Source organism: Physeter macrocephalus, chromosome 14, assembly GCF_002837175.3.
Source record: "Physeter macrocephalus isolate SW-GA chromosome 14, ASM283717v5, whole genome shotgun sequence".
Classification (NCBI taxonomy): Eukaryota; Metazoa; Chordata; class Mammalia; order Artiodactyla; family Physeteridae; genus Physeter; species Physeter macrocephalus.
The window spans coordinates 89,466,385-89,485,183 of NC_041227.1; the positions used below are offsets into that span (position 1 = coordinate 89,466,385).

The following is an 18,799-nucleotide window of genomic DNA, read 5'->3' on the forward strand; positions in this document are numbered from 1 at the left end:
GGCGCAGGCGTGAGGAGGGGACTTTAGGAGGCTAAATAGACGGGCCCTAGGTGACCCAGGAACCAACCAGGAGGCAGATTCGGTCTCCTGTCCAACTAGCGGGCCAATTCGACCAGATTTCAGCACGGAGATGCGCACGTAAGGAGTCCGTGGGCGTTGGTAGTGGGTAAACTGGTTCAGGAGAGGAAAACACATACTTACTTGATGAGGGGCCCAGGAACTGAAAAGCGGGGCGGGGGTGGGGTGGGGGGTGCGGAGGGATTATGAGATAAGGTAAAATACCTGGCCAAGCGCCTGAGGCCACTAGAATCTAGGTGCCTGGACTCCTGAGTGGGTTCAAAGGCCAAGGAAAGAGAGAGGGGACTGGGCTGTTGGACTCCTGGCGTTGATTTCTGCATTGGGAACTCGTTCCTGTCCTTTCTGTTCCCACTAACAGGAAACCTACGGGTCACAGAGACCAAAAATAACTGGGGAGAGGAAGTGCAGCTCTGAGCTCACTCAGAGCCCCACCAGCCCTCGTCTTCAGTGGGGCTGGAACATTTTCCTCTGCCCTCTAGTAACAACCACTTCCTAATCACAGCTTTTGATCTCATGATGGGATAGACTAGAGACAAGCCATGACCACTGGAGCAATCAGCCCCTCCTACCCAACCAGTACCCAGTTCCTCCAGCCTTATAGAGCACTAATGACTTGGCTTCAAGATCCTTAGGACACTGACCTTGAAATTTGAACTCAAGGGGTCATACCCAGACAAGTGGGGCTGGGGTGAGGAGGGAGGCTGTGTAATTTTAAAAAGCATATTGAGCCGTATACTTTTATACGTGGGAAATAAAAGTAATCATACCCAAGAAGCTTTTTTTTTTAAGTGGAGTCAGAACTTTGGCTGGTGGGGACCATACCGAAGATGTAGAAATTGGTGTGGCTGTATAACAGAGTGGTTAAGAGTGCAGTCTTTAGAATCAAATCATAGTTCCAATCCTGGCTTCATCACTTCGTAACTTGGCCAAGACATTGAACCTCTCAGCTGGTTTCCCTACTTGTAAACTGGGGCTAATAATAGTACCTACTTTTAGGTTTGTCAGGGCAGTTGAATTAGAAAATCTATACACTAAAATGTTTAGTTTAGGGCCTGACATGTAGCAGGAGTTAAGTAATATTAGCTGGTCTTATTTTATTTTAAGCTGGTTTTATTTTATTTTAAGCTGGTCTTATTTTAAACAGGGGATAAGCTGCAGTGGGAGGGGAAGGAAGGTTTTAGTTTAGTTTCTTTGTTTTGTGCTTAAAAAAAAAAAATCTAACCCAGGTCATGGGTTTTAAAAGATTAAGAAGCACAACCACAAACTGTAAATGTTGGAAGGAACTTATTCCTTCCATGCTAATAGACTTATTTCATGGATGAGGAATTTAAGTCCAAAATTGAAGTCCACTTATCAGAATTGTGACCCCTTAACCTCTGGGCAGAACAAGGCTATGCACCCATGACACACACAGGGCAGGGGAAAGGGTGGGAGAGAAGCGTGTACTAGGCACTGGATGGATTCCAAGACACCATCGCTGGGGGAGGGGTAGAGCTGGCACGGTGGCTCTAACCACACAGCCTTCTCACTGCCACCTCCAGCTCCTATTGTCCTTACAGCACCCAAGTCTTATCCATTTTTTCCGTGGTGGTGGTGGTGGTAGAGGGTGTCCAGGCATTAAGTTCCCCTGCACAGATGCATCCCCCAACATGTTGGTATTATTAGTGGCTTCCTGGTTTCTCCCTGCTGCCTCCACACCTCAGGCAGGAAGTGACTTCAGAGCAGTAGGATGCAGGTGGCTCCGGAGAAACTTCATGAAGTCACTGGTTCCTACACAATGAGCCGGAAGGCAAGGGCAGGGAAGGGGAGAACAAGGGCCACTTAAAATGTCTGGTGGGATGGGACAGTGGGATGGGCACCGAATCCAAGATGGTATCCAGGAAGGACAGGATACCCTCTTTCCCCAGCTTCAGAACCCTCAGTCCCCAGATCCCCACAGGCAAGAACCCAGGACACAACAGGCAGCACAGAGAGGCTTCTTTATTCCATGATTCTGATCTTGCAAGATCTAACATCTCCACCCCTTGACACTCTCTACCTGCCCATCCAATCTGGTAAAAAAAAAAAAAAAAAAAAAAATCATGGTTCCTTCTCAGCTCTCTCCTCTGCTCTCCCTACCTCCTTCAGTTCTGCAGTGGGGAGTAAGAGGCAAAGAGGGAGAAGAGTAACTCTCTCACCAGTCCCCAAGTGACAGCCACTAGTACTGACCTGTCTTGAGGAACCTCCACCCTGCAAATTCAAAGTGCTTTTTACCTTCCACCCCATGTCCCTAATCCCCCAGGGCAACAGGGGCAGGACTGTAAATCAAGGCTTCAGAGTATCATCTAACACTCCAGACATTCCACACAGTTAAGAAGCAACCCATTCCTAACCTTCTACCTACTTGGCCTACACCAGAGACTTTGCCCCTCAACCAACCTCTTAATCCTACCTGGATACTTGGTCAACTAGAGGGTCCATCAGTCAGTCTTTTAAATCTTCTAAATCTCTAATCCCGACAGCAATCCCGATCATAATCCCAAACTACAGAAAATCCATAGTGGAACTCAACCCCTTTTCTCTCCCTGTGGAAGGTTCTAGTGCTTTCACTGGTTCCAGACAGGAATGCAGTGACAGGAAGACCAGGTCACAGACCCAGCTTTTCTAAGGTAAGAAAGTTACCAAGCAGCTGTGACTTCTAGAGGCAAAGAAATTTCTGGAATCTGGACACTTGCCAGAAGATGTCCGAAAACCTGCTAAAGGAAGAAGAGGTTCATCTCAGGTAGAACCCCAAGGAACATTCAAACCCAGACACCTCTGCAGTAAAGGACGGGTCATACTCTTTACTGTTTAGTCAAGATAAAGGGTTTCATAATTCTCCCCTAGGTCATAACCTTCTTAGAGAATGGGCAGAATCAGAAAAGATTGCATCATCTCTGGTGAGGAATTTCAGATCTCTCCTGCATGGAGGATCAACTCAGTGCTAAGAACAGGCCCTAGTGGGAGGATTGGGGGCCCAACTCAAGCTCCTGGGTGAGTTCTATCAAACAGACACAGTGGAGCCAAACCTAGGTGACCAGACGAATGGGACAGTCAGGAACATAAGAGAAAGCCTCTGTAATCATCCCGCCGGTTCCAAGACTTACAAAGGCCCCACACCCACTGCCTCTAGGAGGTACTTATTACCTCCACTTCAGGCTCACCATAGGTTCCTGTAACCCTTGAAGAACAGAAAAAGTCTATATCCAGTGCTGGCCTGCTAGAAAACCTACAACATCCAGAATACCAGAGAGGGTTCCTGACCCAATTCCGTAAACCCACATGTTCCCAGAGCTGCCCTAGAACAAATAAAGTTTCCAGACCTAGAACTGGAGGGGTAGGACACAGAGAACCCCTTTCTCCATTTGAAACAAACCAACAAGCAAATAGGAAAAGAACAACTCTAAAGATAAAAGTTATGACAATAATAATATAAAACACTCACGCCAAAGGAGGCAGCCAAGTGCTAATCTCTGCCGGCAGAGCCATGACCTCACATTCTGTGTTTCGGGTCACTTTTGATCACACTTGTGGAAGAGGGACATGGGAAATGCAATAGAATGAAGGCCCTGGTGCCACCCAAAGGCCTCAATAAATTATATTTACAGATAAACCGAATGAGATGGGGGCTGCAGGTGGAAACCAGGCCTCCAGTCTCTCCCCTCCTCCAGCTCCTAGCTTGTTCTCTCCTCAGAAACAATTTTGATCGTGGGGAAGAGGTTTTGACCAGCAAAACAAAGGCAGATCAAGCTGGGATCTGCCACCCCTGCTCTCCCCAGTGAGAAATTAAAGTGGTGGCCAGTCGCTGACATCGAGGGGCCTTGCACACCCCTATGCCCAAGCCTGACAGCGAACCCAGGCATGAGCCGCAGCTTTCCTGTCTTCCAGGAAGGGAGGGAGTGGGGCCTGGGCAGGCGCTCAGCTAGGGCCCCCCCAGAATGTGGTAGTGCACTTTGGTGTTGGTAGCAGCTCCGTGTTTCTGGCGCAGATGCAGCCGAAGTTGACTCTTGTGCCGGAAATGCAGACTGCAGGGGTCGCACTGTCGGAGGACAGCTGAGTCAGGTCCCTCCCCAACCACGACCCCCTCTTAGGTGTTGAGCAAGGGAGAACCGCCCAGCACTCTACCTTAGAGAAGCTCTTTAGTCCCTACATGCTCCCAAATCCTCAGGGGAAGGCCTAGGAGCTACGCCCCGCCCTCTTCAGCAAAGCTTTCTCCATCCGTCAGCTCCTCTCCAGGAGGGTAGCGCCCCCGTCCAGGAGCCTAACTTCTACACCCGCCACCCCTACCCTCGGCCCCCGCCCCTTACTCACAAGGACACCGCCCACCTCGAAGAGGTCTAGAACCGCCGGGCCGGCTCCTTTCAGAGCTCCGCCCCTCGGTAAACGGAAGGTAATTCCAAGGCTTTGGGCCAAGCCAGGTCGGGTACTCACGTGGTAAGGCTTCTCTCCCGTGTGGATGCGAACGTGGCTCTTGAGGGTCTGTAGGTGGCGGAAGCGCGTCCCGCAGGTGGGGCAAGGATAGGGCTTCTCCCCGGTGTGGATCAGCACGTGCGCGCGCAGATGCGCTACCTGGAGAGGAGGGGACCTCAGACCGCGCCAGTGGGAGGGACAGAACCCTCCCCATTCGGCCCACCTCGCTCTCTTGGAAATTTGCCTGCGAGCCGTCTCTGAAACTGGCGCCGTACCTGCACAAAGCGCGAGCCGCACGTCTCACACTTATAGGGCTTCTCTCCCGAATGGATGCGGCTATGCGTTTTCAGGTTAGCCGGCCGGTTAAAGCGGGCTCCGCAGACGGAGCAGTGGTAGGGCTTTTCCCCTGGAGGCAGGGAGGAAGGGAGGTCAGGGACTCTACCAGAGGACGGCTGTGGGCACCAAGGCCAGGGCCCTCTCCCTGCTCCTCCCCTACCTGTGTGCACCGTGCGGTGACTGGCCAGGTTGCCCTTATAGCGGAAGGCAGACCGGCAGAGCTGACACTTGTAGGGCTTATCCTCATCCCCAGGAGCCAAGGGGTCCAGCCCCGATGAGCACCCAGCCACAGCCTCACAGCTCTGGCAGCTGAAAAATTCACTTCCTGGGAAGGGTGGTGGGTAATGACAATACCAGTGAATCCTCAAACCACACGGTAGCGGGTTTTCTTTTTCCCAATTTACTGTTAAGGCTTCTGGGGCTCATTTGACTTGCTTGGGGTCACATGGTTATTGAGAGGACAAGCCAAGATCTCACTCCATGTCTGTCCGATTCCAGAGTACTCTGCTAATCACTCCAATAGCGGTGGTGGTAAGTGGAGGCCCCTACTCGTGGGTGGAAGTTTCTGTTTCTCTCTCCTCTCTTGCACCACTCTGGATGACAGCTTGCCAGAGAGGCCTTGCCAAGCCCTGGGCTGACCACTCAGGCCTGGATGGAAATAGGCCAGAAGTTCCCAAACAGTGCTGCTCACTGGAAGCTTTAAAAAGTACTGATGCCAGGCTCCCACCTGCAGACTCTCTGATCTATGTGGTGTGACCTGTGTAATGGGATTTTAGAAAGCTCCCTAGGTGATTCTAATTTGCAGGAAACGGACTGGGCCTTTAAACTGGCCTTGAGCAGCCATGGGAGAAAATCCAAGAAGGGGGTAGAAGGAGGGGCTCTTACCTGGTGGTGGATGAGCCCTCCCAGAGGGTGACCCAGTGGTCTCTGGAGCCCGGGGTGTGAGGAGATGGGGAGTATTGACTGGAGCCCCACATCTGAACTGTACAGTGGCAGCAGTTGGAGAGAGCCTAGGCAGATGTCAAGGCCCGGAGAAAAGGGTTAGGAGAGATTATATGGCGGCGGTGGTGGTGGGGTTCTCCCCTGGAAGACTTGTTGCCATAGGCCTACCCTCTGGAGGTGAGCCACTATGGACCAATGTGCCATATCCAATTTCACTGCCCAAGTCCCACCCTACAGAGTAAGCCTGACCTCTGGCCAACTCCCTAAGGTGAGCTGGTGTCTCTGAAGCCCACTCCTTCACTCCCTGTTCCTGACCACCCAGGCCCAATGGCTGTGCCTCTGAGCTGAGGCTGCCTCTACAAATTCTGGGGGGTTCCAGTTTCTGTACCTGCTCTGTGGACCGGAAATGGGTCCTTCTTCACTGCTGCTGCTGCTGGAAGCCTCATCTCCACTGGGGAGCCGGGCCTGGGAGCAAAGTTGACCAGAACTCCTCTCCCCTGCCAGGCTCCCTGCTTGGGAGGCCTGAGAGTTTAGCACGATGAACTTGTACTTTTTCCAGTTGCAGGCCTTGGGGTCTGGGCTGCCTGGACTGGGGGGCCCTTGACTGCAGCTGCGAGACTCAGTAGGTGGGTCTGGGTGCCCTTCGGAGCGCCTGGGACTGCCTGGCGGAGGGGCCGTTGGGGGCGTGGGGGGTTCTGCCTCCAGGGGCCGCAGGGAGATGCCCAGAGGTTCATAGCTGAGAAAAGTGCGATGGACATTAGTGCTATTTCCTAATCTTGGCCTTTGCCCTTGACACCTGGGATGCCACTTCACCCATGAGGAACACCGAGTTGGGGATCCCTCACCTGGCCTGGATGAAGCGGTGGCATGCCTGGACCACGTGTTCCATCTGCAAGTAGGTGGCAGCCGCAAGGACGGCTGGTGCAGTGGCCGGAGAGAGGCGTAGGCGCGAAGTGTACATGAAGTCCAGAAGAGGAGCGAAGCCTCTGGCTTCGGGGCCCCCGGGCAGGGAGAGCACGTCTACCCCCACTCCTGCACGGCCTCGGAAAATTGAATAGAAGAAGCCACTGGAGAGAGGGAAGATAGGTCATGTTAGGGGCTGGGGAACCAAGGGAGACACGCGCCCCTCTACAAAGCCCCGCCTCCCCCACTCTCACCCCGCCCCCAATTCGCGGACGCCCCGCCTCCTGCTTCTGGAGGGCTTGGCTTCGGGTTCCCTCCCAAAGACCTTCGGGCTCCGCCCCTTTTCCATTTCGTCCTACCCCACCCCCTGAGCCACCCCTCGAACCTGCAGGCGATAAGAACTGCCTTGTGAGCTCGAAGGGGTTGCCCGCCAACCAGCAGCGTGACGTCAGTGAGGATCCCGCGCAGGCGCAGCTCATTCAGGTTGCCGAGCACGTCGGAGGAGTGGCGAGTGAACTCGCGGACGTAGCCCAGCGTTCCCTCCGGGGCAGCGGTGGAACCCATAGCGACGCAGGCCTGCGGGTGCCAGGGAGAGGGCTCTGGGATCCAGGCCGTCCTAAGACGCCTGCCCTTTCGCAGTTTGCCTCTTCCTGCTGAGGTGCAGCTGGAGCCAAGCCCCCGGCCCCGGCTCACGCAGCCTCTCTTAATTCATCTTGTTCTTTCTACCCTCAACCACAGCGTCGCTCGCTTTCCTCCTCTTGATTCCACAGCGCTTGGAGCGAGTTGAAGGTTCCCACGCCGCGGCGTCGATGGCAAGTGTGAGGAATCCGGCCCGCAGCGCCCTTACTTAGACTCCCAGTGCCCTTCCAGCACCCCCATTTCCCCTCTGCCCCACCGCGCGCCTGGTCTCAGGAGTCCGATCCTGCCTGGAGACCCCAGATGACCCGTGGTCCACACCCCTCCAAATCCCAATCGAAGCTCCCTTCCCCGAATCACGAAATTCCATTCTCTAGTCCCGGATCCCTAGTTTAGCTGAATTTCTGGGCCTCGGTCTTCTTACCATCAACAAGCCCCAACCCTCTTAGGGGGACCCAGGAGTCTGGCTCCCTCAGTCTCTGGTTCTTACCCCCGTCCTGCAGGGGCTTCAGCTTTCTTCTCAAGGGGGGCGGGGTCTCTCTCCCCTCTTGGCTTCGGCTCCTTTATCTGGCCGGGATGTCGGGGGCGGGGGTGGAGGTGGGGTGAACGCCTGGGTCTGTATCCTTCCTTCCTCCCTCGCTCTCCAGATGGCGAACCCGGGGCGGGGTCTCCGGCTCCAGGGCGGGACCTCAGAAACACTGGGTGGTCGTAACGTAAGGGGTCTTGGGCCACTGAAAGTGGAACTGAGGATGGGACCTTGGAATTGGGGAGGAGGTTGGGGACATTGAGATTGGAAATATGGGTGACCTGGGTCGTCGGGGGGCCTGGGACAGCGACAAGTGGTGTGTTGGCTTTAGGAAGGAGCCTGTTACAGGAGAGTGAACACAGCAAAACTCCCCCTTCCAGTGTACGGTATTAAGGGAGATAAAGGGGAGCTCAAAGAGGAACCAGGTTTGGGGAGGTGATAGTGGGCTCCCGTGGGGTCTCAGACGGCGGGAGGGTGTGGTCATTCAACAGGCTCCTCTAGCGGGGCCTGCAAAAGAGGGCCTCTGACCGGGCGCGGTAGGGAGGGGGCGGATATGATTTCTAGTTCGTTTCCTTCCATTGTCCTGCGACCGGACGGCTCCGCCAGCTGCTTCCCCTCGAGGAGGTGGGGAAAGCCCCTGGTGGGGGCCGAGAGACGACGCTCAGGAGACCTAGGGTCCGGTCTTTCGCTCCCGACTCTCTTTTGAATCCTTTTAGGGATCCAGCGAGACAGACTCCCGCCCAAAGCCCTTTCGCCCTCCCCCAGTCCCAGATCTTTAGGGCCTCGGGCATCCGCCCGTCGGCTACGCTTGGAGGCTGGCGGGACGCCGGGGTCCAGCGCGGCAAGTAGGCAAAGCTCGGCAATGTTTGGCTCCTTCCACGAGGGGGCGGACGAGCACTAGCCTCGCCTCGCCCGTCTTCTCCACCCGGCTGGGGGTCCACTCAAACGGGGGCGCAGGATCGATTAGGTCTGAGCGGCTGAAACCTTCGTTCTCCCCCTCTTTGCTCTGGTTTATTTTGTCCAGGGGACTAGGGTTGGGCGGAGGGAGTGGGAGTTAGGCGGCAGAGGGGACTTTCCTCCGAGGATGGGTTTCCTATCTGGGGTGAGAAATCCGCGGGCTTTGGGAACAAGGGAAACGAGTGGGGCAAGGAGCGAGATCTGAGTCCTGGGAGCCCAGGGTTTCTTTTCTTATTAAGCTAGATACTATTATCCGTCTTTAGAGGTGAAGTTTTAGTGAACATTAATATGAAAGTTGGGTGCAGTGAACAGACAGAGGGGAAACAGGGAGGGTCTCAGGGTAAAAGAAGGGAGAGAGGGCAGGAGGGGCTGATAACCCCAATTTAAGTCCCTGATCTGGAAGATAAGCACGGGTCACACCCTCGTATTTTGTTTGGGGAGACGTTGGTGGGGCAAGGTTCATTTGGAGAAGGGGGGCAAGAGCTGAGTTCAGCTGCAAAGCAGGACTTGCATTTGGGCTCAGGAGAGTCTACCGTTGCCCAGTAATGACTGACCATTATCCGTGGAGCTGCATATCGAGGCCTGGGGCCCTCCCCTTCAGATGTGAGGGTGTCTTTATTTGGGTGCAGGAAAGAACTGCTGAGAAACTGGGAATGGGGAACCACTGGGGATTCAGGGTGGTGAGGTGGCTTTTGCAAATGAGGGTCACTTTGGTCTCTGCCCAGTTGGAGGTGGGAGTTAGACTGGGGGCTCCCTTTGGTATCAGGATGGAGTTACTTTTGTGTTGTCTGGTCAATTTGTCAATTGTGGGGTGCATGTTTACTATGGGGTGTTGAGTTAGTTTGATTGTTCTGGGCCCTGAAGGCTGCATTCAGGGTTGAGGGCCAGTAGTAAGTCTGAGGTATGGAGCTGATTTTGAAGCTACATTAGTTCTAGGGATTCTGACACCCACAATTTGGAGTTTGTCATCTGGGACTATCAGGGGAACCTGCTAGGTGCTTTTCGGAGGTGGATGAAGGTTTTGTTTTGGGGATTCCTAGTCATCGGTGTATGTGGACAGTCTGATTTCAAGTAGAGTAATCATGCTGGTTTTGGGGTGCAGTCTGTTTTGGGGGTGCCAGATAAGTTTTGAGGTTCAGATTATATTTGGGGGGACATGAAATTCAATTTGGGGTTTTTATTAGCTTGAGGTGGAACGTGATAGGAAGCTGGGAGCAAGTCTGAAGGCCTTCTGTGATCGTGGGTCCTTGCCGGGGCTGCAAAGCTTTATATTTGAATGTTGTGCAAACTTCTTTTGAGGAGGGGGACATTTCCGTGTATGCACTGAGAGCCAGGAGGCTTTTTCCAGGGGGAGAGACAAGGTGAGGGCCCAGGGTAGGAGACTAAAGTTTGGGGGTGTCCTTATTTTGGGGTGTTTTGCCACTCTTTGGGTGCCTTTGGTGTAACTGAGTGATGGATCATGAGGTGAGATTGATTTTAGGGTTCACTTAATTTGGAGCACGATGCTGCTTTGGGATGTCCTTTGCTTATAGCTCCCGCTCACCCCAGATTCTAGAAGTCTCTTTCTTTAGTGAACCTCCAAATATTCCCAGGATTTGAAGGACGAAATTTGGAAAGGGAGTGTATCTCCCCTTATTTCTATGTGGCCTGGATAGATCTGAGGGAGAAAAGGTGGTTTCAGACTCTGAACCCCAATTTCTTAAGGGCACATACCTCGGCTTGGGGGCAGGTAGGGGGGAAATGGGGTGCGTTGTGGTAAAGTGGACACCCCTGACTAGGGCAGTCTGTTGGAACTGTGCAAGGAGAGGTGGTAGTGAGGTACAAGGAGGTGAATCTTGTACCCTGGTTTTCTAGGATAAGAGCCCCAAACAGAAAGCAGACAGAGGACTGGGAGTGTGGGTGAGATGGGGGGGGTTCCCCACGGCAGCAGGGGCTGGGGGGAATCCAGGCCAGCTCTGCACACCCCGGTCCCTGCTCTCTTTGGCTCTCCTCCCCTCTCTCCCTCCCACCGCCCACCCCCCCAACCCAAGGAAAAAAACTGCCTGTGCAACAGCAATGGCAGATTCCAATCCTCCAGGCTTTCCTAAACCACCACGGAGACCAGCCAGGGGGGAGGGGAAGGGAGGATCGGGCTTTCCTGCTTCCCTAAGACTGGGGCTATGAGCTTGACCTCCTGGCCCCTAGCCCTTCGAGGAGTGCCCCCCTCCCCCGGCCTGGAAGCCAGGTGTCCTGGACCCTAGCCCCCGAGCGGGGGGGTGGGGGGGGGCCTGGAGAGACGGGGAGGAGGAAGGAGGGAGTGACTTCCAAAATTGGCATCGGGACAGAGCAGGGCTGGCGGGAGGCAGGTGAAAGACGGAATTTTCCTGAAAAAACGGGGGGATCTGAGGACCCCAAATTTGGGGAGCTAGTCCAGAACCGTCCAGCCAACATCCTAGATTTTTTTGGGATTTTTTGGGGCCCCCGGGACCCCTCTAGATGGGGTGAGGAATGTAGTGTTGGGGGAATCTGACTGGGGCATTGCAGCTGCCTCTCCCGCCGAGTTGGAGACGGATGGGCTGGGACGGGTTTGGGGGGGGGGTGTCCCCAATTCTGACTGGGAGTGGAGGAGCCCCCTCATGTGCTCTCTTGTGGGGGTCCCCCCTCCCTAGGGCACTCCCCACTCCCTGAGCCAGCCGAGAGGAAGGAGGCCAGCGATGCGACTGGGGCGGCTCCTTTCTCCTGCACCCCAAATGTGAGGGATGCACCCCAAATTTTGTTCCCTTCAAAATAGGGCACCAGGATCTCAGGGGAGAGTAGCTGAGGTAAGTGGGGAGGAAAGTGTCCCCTGTTTTCAGGAGAGACGTGGCGGTTGGGGGGGAGGTTTGGAGGTGCGTGCTGGGGTGGGGTTGGGCTTTGTCAGCCTTGAAACTGGGGGGATGATTGGAGAGGCTTTCTCTTACACCCCGAAACTGGAGTCCCCCAGATGGAAACCAAAGACAGACCAGAGGGCCCCCCAACATCCCCAGCCGTTAGTATAGTGTTTGATTTCTGTTTCATCCCCACAAAGGCTCTGCCGAGGATGGGAGTTGGGGGCAGCTGTTCGGTTTGGGGGGTGTGGAGGGTGGCGTGAGGAGCAGGAGGCCCTGGCAGGATTTGATACTGGACAGATAGGGGTCTCGACCGAGGGGGTCCGGCATCCCCCGGGGCCTAAAAACTCTGCTTACACCACCATCTTAGATCTTTTTGATTGCTAAGAGTTTTGGGGGGTGTGTCGGAAGGTGGGGGTGGTAAAGGGTGGGATGGGAGGCGGGAGGATAACTTTTGGGTTTTAGGGGATATTATTTTGATTTGCGGAAGGGATCTTGGCCCTTGGATTTTGCTTTCTGGTGGGTGTTTTTGAAAAATCAAGTCCTGGACAGGAGAAAAAGGCTGAGGGAAGGCCTAGGGTGGGGGTGGGGAGAGGCATGTTTGTCTCAGCTTAAACGTGGCTTTCTGGGGTGGGCCTGCCTTCCTGGGCCTGGTGAAGGGGCTCGGGGGGTGGTCGCGGGGGGTGGGACTTGGGTCTTGGGGGTCCACGGGGAGTGGGGACAGTGCTGGGGGTTGACTACCTGGCCCCCAGGTCCAGATGGCCCTCTTCCTGTGCCCTGCTGCTCCCCTTTCCCCCTGGCCTCCATTTCCTGCCTTTGGCCTCCATCTTGTGGCAGGCCCAGGGCCCAGGGCGACTTCCGGCCCCCCTCTCCCGACCATGTTCCGGCCCCACCACCTCTGGACTGCCAACTCCCAACCCTGCTGTCCTTGGCCTTCTGTCTCTCCTTGCTTTCTCTTGGGTTCTGACCCAGGGAGGGGAGGAACGGACACAGGAAGCCTTGGGTCCCTGCCCTTGCTGAGTCGAGAGGCAGTCTGTTGGTCCCCCCCAGTCATTCCCTGCTTCCTCTGCCTCTGACCCCACCCTAGGGATCCCCTGAGCAGAGTTCCTACAAGGAAGATGGTTCCAGTCTTATTACACTGCGAGCTCACCCCTTAGGCCCCTCTCCCTCCAGTAGCCTGCTCAGCCCCTAGCTCTGGTTTCTTGTTTTCCCCAACTCTTCTTGGGGCCATGTTTGCCTTTTAAGCCTTCCCACCCTTGGCGGTAGGGGTCTTCACAGCACTGCCTCGTGCTCCCTTCTTCTCAAGCCACCCCAGTCCTGCTCCCGCCCCAGCAGCACACTGTGGTTTGTACGGCACTGTGGCCACGTCCAAACCACACTGTGGTGTTAGAGCGAGGGTGGGGGAGGCACCGCTGAGGCTTGGCCGGGGAGGCCACCCTGGAGAAGCGACACGAAAAACATCTGGGGCCTTCTGGTGAGGTGGCGGGGGTGGCGGGTGAGGGTGGAAATGGAGGTGTGAAATCACTGGAGGCTGCCCTTCTAAAATCCCCAGGTAGTCTCAGGAGTACTGCCTGCCAGAGACCCTGGAGTAAGTGCTGCCTCCAGAGAGCAAAGTGGAGCCTTTGTCGCCCACGCCCAGCTCCCCTGGCTCTAGCAGCACAGAAATATTGGCACTGGGAAGAGAGCCTGCCAATATTGGCTGTGCTGCTCCAGGCAGGGTGGTGAGAGCGGCCGAGGAGGGGCTGAGCCCCAGGGGCTAAGGCGAGAGGGAGGTGTCCCTTGCACTCCAGTAATGTCAGGCTGAAGCCACCAAGCTGAGAGGGAGATCTTTATTGTTTTCCGTATAAAAATGTCCGTCAGTTGGGGGTCAAAGGGGTTGGAGGAAGATGCTCACACAGCAACAGCGAGGCGGGCCACCCGGCAGCCTTTCCACCCTCCCTCATGCAGGCCTTGCTCAGAGTCCCAACCGGCCCACAGGTCCAGGGTGAACAGTGAGAGGGCGGAGAGGTGGAAGGCTCAGCAAGAGAGCAGAGGAGGATCAGCGGAGGTCAAGAGAAGGCCAGAATCCAGGGTCAGGCTGTCTGGAACAGGAAGTAAAATGGGCCGAGATGGGGCGAGCCCCAAGTATGACTCCCACCTCCCTAGAGCACCAGCTCTTTGCAGACCCAGTCCCCTGCATGCACTGGAGGGAACCTTCTCTTCCACAGCCCCCTGGGAGGGGGACCCTGCTGAGAGCCTCCCCCACCCCTTCAGCCGTTGTGGGAGGAGGAGGACTCCTACCCTGGTCGAAGTTGAGTTTCTTGGCTGGAGGAGTTTCTCCTAGCCCTTCGATATCCACCAGGTCACTGTTGGCGTCCGAGTCGTTCAGAGCACTGAGCGTCACATCTGGGAGGGGGGCACAACCTAGGTTCTAGGTTCCCTGATGGTCCCCCCCCCACCCCGCCCACTTCCCCAAGTTTCAAGCTCTCCCTCCCTCCCTCCCTCCCTCCCCTACCCCAGCCACTCTCTGGGAACCTTCACTGGGAGAGGAAAAGAGATCTGTCCTTTGACCCAAGCCCAACTCTCTCACTGAACCTCAGATGGGACCTTTAATCCCCAGGCAGCAACTCCACAGCCCTTACCAGCCTTCTGTTTCTTTATGGGGGGACCGCCGACCTCAGGGGCACTGGAGCTGCTTGGTGGAGGGGCAGCTGGAGGAGGCGACAAGACACCAGATGCCACCTTCTTGGGCCCTTTCTTGGGTGAATCGGCTGGAAGGGGGATGCCAGAGTCTTCATATACTTTGCGTTTCACGGTGGCCTTTATCTGAGCCCTGAAGAGAAGAGAGAGAAAGCTGGGAAGGGAGTCATCAGAGAGGCTAAGGGAAGAAGGGAGGGGAGGGCAGGGGCAATGGGCCACTCTGAAAGAACACTGGGGAGCCCCTTCATAAGAATCCAGGTGAGGGCCCCGACTCTTTGCTAGGGTTCTCGTTTTCCTGAAGCCTTGCAGCCACTTAGGGCAAATGGAGCCTGAAGAGTGGAGTCCAACTGAGAGTGGGAAAGGCCCGTCTTCTACTTCTCTTCTGGAAGAGATGTATGAATGTGGAAGGCTACCAGGTAAGCCTGGGTGACCTACCGGGAGATTGAGACTTATGAATAGATCCTGATCCACTAGCTCAGAATCATAGTATCCCTGGAAACACAACAGTAGAGTCTCAAAAGATCTGTATAAATAAACAGGGACTTCCTATTACCAAATTCAATTATGGGGTGTCTCTGGCAACATAAAATCAAATTCTTGTAAGGTCCTGATTACCACAGCATTTTAGTAACTTCTGACCAATTGTGACAATTCTTTTATTCTTTCAGTTCTCGAGGGACTTTGTTGCTAACAAAACTAGCAACAAAGTAGGAAAGATGTTGAGCTGGAAGGGAGTTTGAGGAAGATGGAACAATGGGTATGGAGGAAGAAAGCTGCCCACCCGCCCTTTCTCTGCCAGCCAACCCTCCCTCACACTGTCCGTTCCTTGATGACACAGCTGATGTGATTAAGATCGTCCCCAAATCGCTTCACAGCAGCCCTCAGCATCTCTATCTCCGTCTCCGTCCACTTGGCACTGTCAGAAGGGGAGAAGGGAATAGCGAAAGTGGGAGGAAGAGGGGTGTGGAGCCAGCCCACGGGCTACGCATTCCACAGCAACCAGCCTCCTCCTCCCCGCAATGCCTGGGGCCCCTTCCATAAAGAGGGCCTCCTTAAAAAAAACAAAAACAAAAGCAAAAAACAAAATTCTTAAGGCGCCGTGGGAACCCTGAGGACCCCCAACCACACGATATTGTAACAACCGCCACCTTAGAAGAAAACTTCTCCCCCATCAACGTGAAACAGCTGCTGTAAACAGCCCACTGAAACCCATTCAACAAGTGGGGGTCTTACAGACAGAGCCTCTAAACACAGTCCGCTGCAGTCTGACGGAATTCCACATGATTTGGGGGGTGGGGTGGTGTGGGTAGTGGTGGCGGTCTATGGTCTACCAGTTCGCAGCAGGGTAGAGCTGTGAAATGAGTCCGGATTATGAGCCTCGGTCTGTGGTTTATCTGTCATTCATTCATTCAACAATCATTTATTAACACCTACTCTGCGCTGTGCCAGGCCCAAAGGGAAACTAACATCTGTCCCTGCCCTAGAGAGTGTCGGTGTCTGTGATCGAGACCCAGCGTCCGCTCTCAGCGTCCATCTCCCAGCCCGGGCTCACGTACCCCGCGGGGGAAGAGTCGGCCACGGGATGCAGCTGCATGGTCAGCTCCCCGAGCTTCGTGAAGGCGGCGCCCGCCGCGGAGAAGATCTCTCCGACCTGGGGGGCGGGGCAGCATTACGGGGGGCCGGCGCACAGTGCCGCGCCGGACCGCCCGGAGCCCCTAGCCCCACCCCAGGCTGGGCTCCCGCCCGCCCCTCGCCCGGGATGGAAGAGCCGGGAGCCAACTTGGGGGGCCCGCCCTCCCGTGGCCGCCAGGGAGCGCTGTCCGCGAGGGAGGTCGAACCTTTGTAGACGCTGACGTCATGGCCCCGCGCGCCTCCTCACTGAGACGTTGCCGCCGCCGCTACCTCGGAGCCGGGACCACGGAGAGCAGGGCGATCGAACGGCTCCGGCGCCCGCGCAGGAAGTCCCGCCCCTCCCGCAGCTGATTGGCTCCAGGTCGGCCGCTCACCGCCTCACCGCCTCGGCGCGCGGGAAGGAGAGTGGAAGACACCGCCTCGCTTCCGGCCCGGCTTCACTCCACTTCCGTCGAAGGGTCGGGGCTCCCTATTTGGAGTCCGATCTCCAGCCCGGATGCCTGCCCCGCAACCCAAGCACACACACGAGGCTTAAGAGAGCAGCTTCTCTTTATTGGGGAACGGGACAAGGCGAGGGGGCCGGAGGGACAGGGAACGGCCAGCCCCGACCTCCCTCCACTGGAGCCGGGCGCCAGAGGTTGAAGAACAAGGGATTCTGTTTCTCGCCGGGGAAACCCAGTCCGCAGAGGGCGCCAGACTTGGGGTGGGGCGGGTGTGACTGGGTGGGGAGAGTCTTTAAATAGAGGAGGGGGCTGGCGAGGGGGAACGCGACGGTGCTCTAGCGCACCATGTATTCCTTGCGCTTATTGAGCCGAACTTGGCAGAAAGAGAAGCCTCCGAGGAGGAGGTAAAGGCCCGCGGCGATGAAACAGTTGTAGCTGACTTGCTCGTAAAGGTTGTATATGTTCTGGGGGCCATTCCTAGGGGTGGGGATTAGGCAGAGAAATATCGGAAACATTAACAGCAGCCAACATTTACAGAGCACTTACTGTGTGCCGGGTACCGTTCTAAACGCTTTTACGTGTATTATCTTAATCTTCATAACCCTATGGGGTGAGTTCTGTTATAGCATCCACTTTGCATAGGTGGAGGAGGCACAGAGAAATCAAGGAAAATACCTAAAGAAGCCACACCTAAAGCGGTGGGTTTAGGATGGCCGCTGAGGTCTGACTCCCAAGACTGCTCCTGTGTGCTAAACAGAGCAGCCAGTTCCCTAGCCTCTGGGCCCCAAGCATCCAGCCTCCTGCAATTCCCCGCCCATGATTCTGACCACTTCCCCCGCCTCTCCACTTACTCAAAATCTTTCTCCGTTAAGGGAACGTCTTCAATTAGCACAGCGGAATGGACGTTGAAAAAGATTCCGAGCATTATCTGCAAAAAGGGAAAGGGTAGGTTGTTGAACTCAGGCACCTGACCTGGTCACTGCCTGAACTCCTCCCACTTCGAATGTTGCCACAACATCTGGGTTTGGGAATCACCAGAATGAGCTGGGATTAGGGATGGCTGTTGCCGGATTTGGACTCCAGTCACCCGGAACAGGGCATGAATGGTGACATAGAGAAGACTTGGCTGGGGCAAGGGTTAGGAATAATGAGCAACCAGGGACCAGATTATCATCCTCTCCGGAGGCGTCGTTATCACGGGACAGGGAGGAGGGGGTCAGAGGGAATCGGCACTTCTCCATATTACTTCTTCCTGAAGTGGGTCGGGTAGAGTCCTCGGGAAACAAGGCTCAGCTATCCATTTCGGGAACAAGCTCTCCCTTTCCCCACTGCCCTCCATTCAGCTCAACGATCTCTCAAGAACGTAGCTCTTCTTCCTCTTACCTTGAGGGTACTCCAAATTGACCAGCCCCGGGGCCCATTCCAAGCTTCAGCTCCCCTTCTCCCTTCCAATTCCCCACTTCTCAATTCAGTTCTGTCTCGTTCTCCAGAGGCTAATCAACCACCCCCTCCGGCCTGTCTGCTGCTTTCAAACGCCTGGTGTCTCCTAGCCTATCAGCCCTCCAACACCCGGGCCCCTCAGGCCCTCTCCTCTCCGGTTGTCGCCGGGCAGTCCCCTCACCAACATGATCACTCCCCAGGCGCTGAGGACGATGCCGCAGGCGGCCAGCTTGGGCCCACAGCACAGAAGCGACGCCATGAAGAAGGGAGTCGGGGATCGCCTAGATGTGGGCCAGATAGGAAGGCGGTGAGAGAAAGCCCCGATGAGCGGGGCGGGGAAAGAGAGCTGGACTTGGGGGCTCGCAGAGGACTGAGAGCAGGGAGAGCGACTGAGGGGGCGTGGCTTCCGGGCCCAACCATCGGGCTGGGGGGCGCCAGCTGGAGAACGCTGGCGCCTCCGGGTCCTCTCGGACTTCGGCGGGAAAGGGCGGTGTTTCTGAAACCGTAGAAGCCCCTCGGGAATCCCTTATTGACCCATATGTAGCTGGGGTGCAAGTATTGCAGGAGCAAAGTTCTCCGGTTTCTTGGCTTTCCCCCCTCCTCTCCAGTTTGGAATGGGAGGAGCCAGTATATCATGTGATCACGTCTGGCAAGTCACGTGACGAGGAAGAAACGGTAGCCCGGCCTCAGGAAAGCTTTTATCTCTGGCGGAGCTCCTGGTAACCTTGGCGATGCGCTCTCAGCAGCCGAGGATTGAAATTATGTCATTTTTCTCTCAGATACCTTAATCTCGGTTGATATCCTGTGATGGAGATGTGGTAAGTGAGGCATAGAGATTTACACCGAGAGAGAACGCCTCTATCTCCTCTCTACTCATCCCTACCCTTTAAAATAGACACTCTTGACACAGTAAAAGAAGACGTGGAGCCCCTTCCCGAGCCCAAGCGTTCTGT

General features: G+C 55.6%; 3 protein-coding genes across 8 annotated transcripts; all 3 read right to left on the reverse strand.

The window, feature by feature from the left end:
• Nucleotides 1–1,888: 1,888 nt before the first annotated feature.
• On the reverse strand, nucleotides 1,889–7,862 carry BCL6B (BCL6B transcription repressor). 4 transcript variants are annotated; one of them, XM_007100693.2, is made up of 9 exons: nucleotides 7,814–7,862; nucleotides 7,073–7,263; nucleotides 6,630–6,851; nucleotides 6,173–6,520; nucleotides 5,728–5,852; nucleotides 5,003–5,167; nucleotides 4,782–4,912; nucleotides 4,528–4,665; nucleotides 1,889–4,135 (listed from the first exon to the last, which is right to left on the reverse strand). In XM_007100693.2, the coding sequence occupies exons 2-9, from the start codon at nucleotides 7,249–7,251 to the stop codon at nucleotides 4,019–4,021; spliced, it is 1,425 nt and encodes a 474-aa protein (XP_007100755.1). In that variant the 5' UTR covers nucleotides 7,252–7,263; nucleotides 7,814–7,862; the 3' UTR covers nucleotides 1,889–4,018. The 4 variants fall into 4 exon arrangements, with proteins under 4 accessions (XP_007100755.1, XP_028354746.1, XP_028354744.1 ...); XM_028498945.1 differs by lacking the exon at nucleotides 5,003–5,167 and having other exon boundaries at nucleotides 7,814–7,847; XM_028498943.1 differs by having other exon boundaries at nucleotides 4,782–5,167; nucleotides 7,814–7,847.
• A 5,603-nt stretch (nucleotides 7,863–13,465) lies between these two features.
• On the reverse strand, nucleotides 13,466–16,418 carry BACC1 (BPTF associated chromatin complex component 1). Of its 3 annotated transcripts, none has more exons than XM_007100695.2 (6): nucleotides 16,170–16,418; nucleotides 15,888–15,982; nucleotides 15,146–15,247; nucleotides 14,274–14,464; nucleotides 13,933–14,037; nucleotides 13,466–13,729 (listed from the first exon to the last, which is right to left on the reverse strand). In XM_007100695.2, the coding sequence occupies exons 1-6, from the start codon at nucleotides 16,188–16,190 to the stop codon at nucleotides 13,725–13,727; spliced, it is 519 nt and encodes a 172-aa protein (XP_007100757.1). In that variant the 5' UTR covers nucleotides 16,191–16,418; the 3' UTR covers nucleotides 13,466–13,724. The 3 variants fall into 3 exon arrangements, with proteins under 3 accessions (XP_007100757.1, XP_007100756.1, XP_023983364.1); XM_007100694.3 differs by having other exon boundaries at nucleotides 13,466–13,733; XM_024127596.3 differs by lacking the exon at nucleotides 15,146–15,247 and having other exon boundaries at nucleotides 13,466–13,733.
• A 76-nt stretch (nucleotides 16,419–16,494) lies between these two features.
• On the reverse strand, nucleotides 16,495–18,230 carry RNASEK (ribonuclease K). The gene is made up of 3 exons (XM_007100698.3): nucleotides 18,028–18,230; nucleotides 17,258–17,334; nucleotides 16,495–16,883 (listed from the first exon to the last, which is right to left on the reverse strand). Exons 1-3 carry the CDS (start codon nucleotides 18,103–18,105, stop codon nucleotides 16,742–16,744), a joined length of 297 nt encoding a protein of 98 aa, XP_007100760.1. The 5' UTR covers nucleotides 18,106–18,230; the 3' UTR covers nucleotides 16,495–16,741.
• Nucleotides 18,231–18,799: the final 569 nt, after the last annotated feature.

Bases quoted from the DNA above. Each gene is read 5' to 3' on its own strand.
- BCL6B (XM_028498943.1), bottom strand. From the start codon at position 7,251: ATGGGTTCCACCGCTGCCCCGGAGGGAACGCTGGGCTACGTCCGCGAG. The intron at 6,521-6,629 runs GTGAGGGATCCC...CACTTTTCTCAG, and splicing joins CACCGCTTCATCCAGGCCAG to CTATGAACCTCTGGGCATCT. The intron at 4,136-4,527 runs GTGAGTACCCGA...GTCCTCCGACAG, and splicing joins CGGGAGAGAAGCCTTACCAC to TGCGACCCCTGCAGTCTGCA.
- RNASEK (XM_007100698.3), bottom strand. From the start codon at position 18,105: ATGGCGTCGCTTCTGTGCTGTGGGCCCAAGCTGGCCGCCTGCGGCATC. The intron at 17,335-18,027 runs GTGAGGGGACTG...CCCTTTTTGCAG, and splicing joins CCTGGGGAGTGATCATGTTG to ATAATGCTCGGAATCTTTTT. The intron at 16,884-17,257 runs GTAAGTGGAGAG...CCCCACCCCTAG, and splicing joins TTAACGGAGAAAGATTTTGA to GAATGGCCCCCAGAACATAT.
- BACC1 (XM_007100694.3), bottom strand. From the start codon at position 16,190: ATGACGTCAGCGTCTACAAAG. The intron at 14,038-14,273 runs GTAAGGGCTGTG...CCCCCCTCCCAG, and splicing joins CATAAAGAAACAGAAGGCTG to ATGTGACGCTCAGTGCTCTG. The intron at 13,734-13,932 runs GTAGGAGTCCTC...TTCCTGTTCCAG, and splicing joins GAAACTCAACTTCGACCAGG to ACAGCCTGACCCTGGATTCT.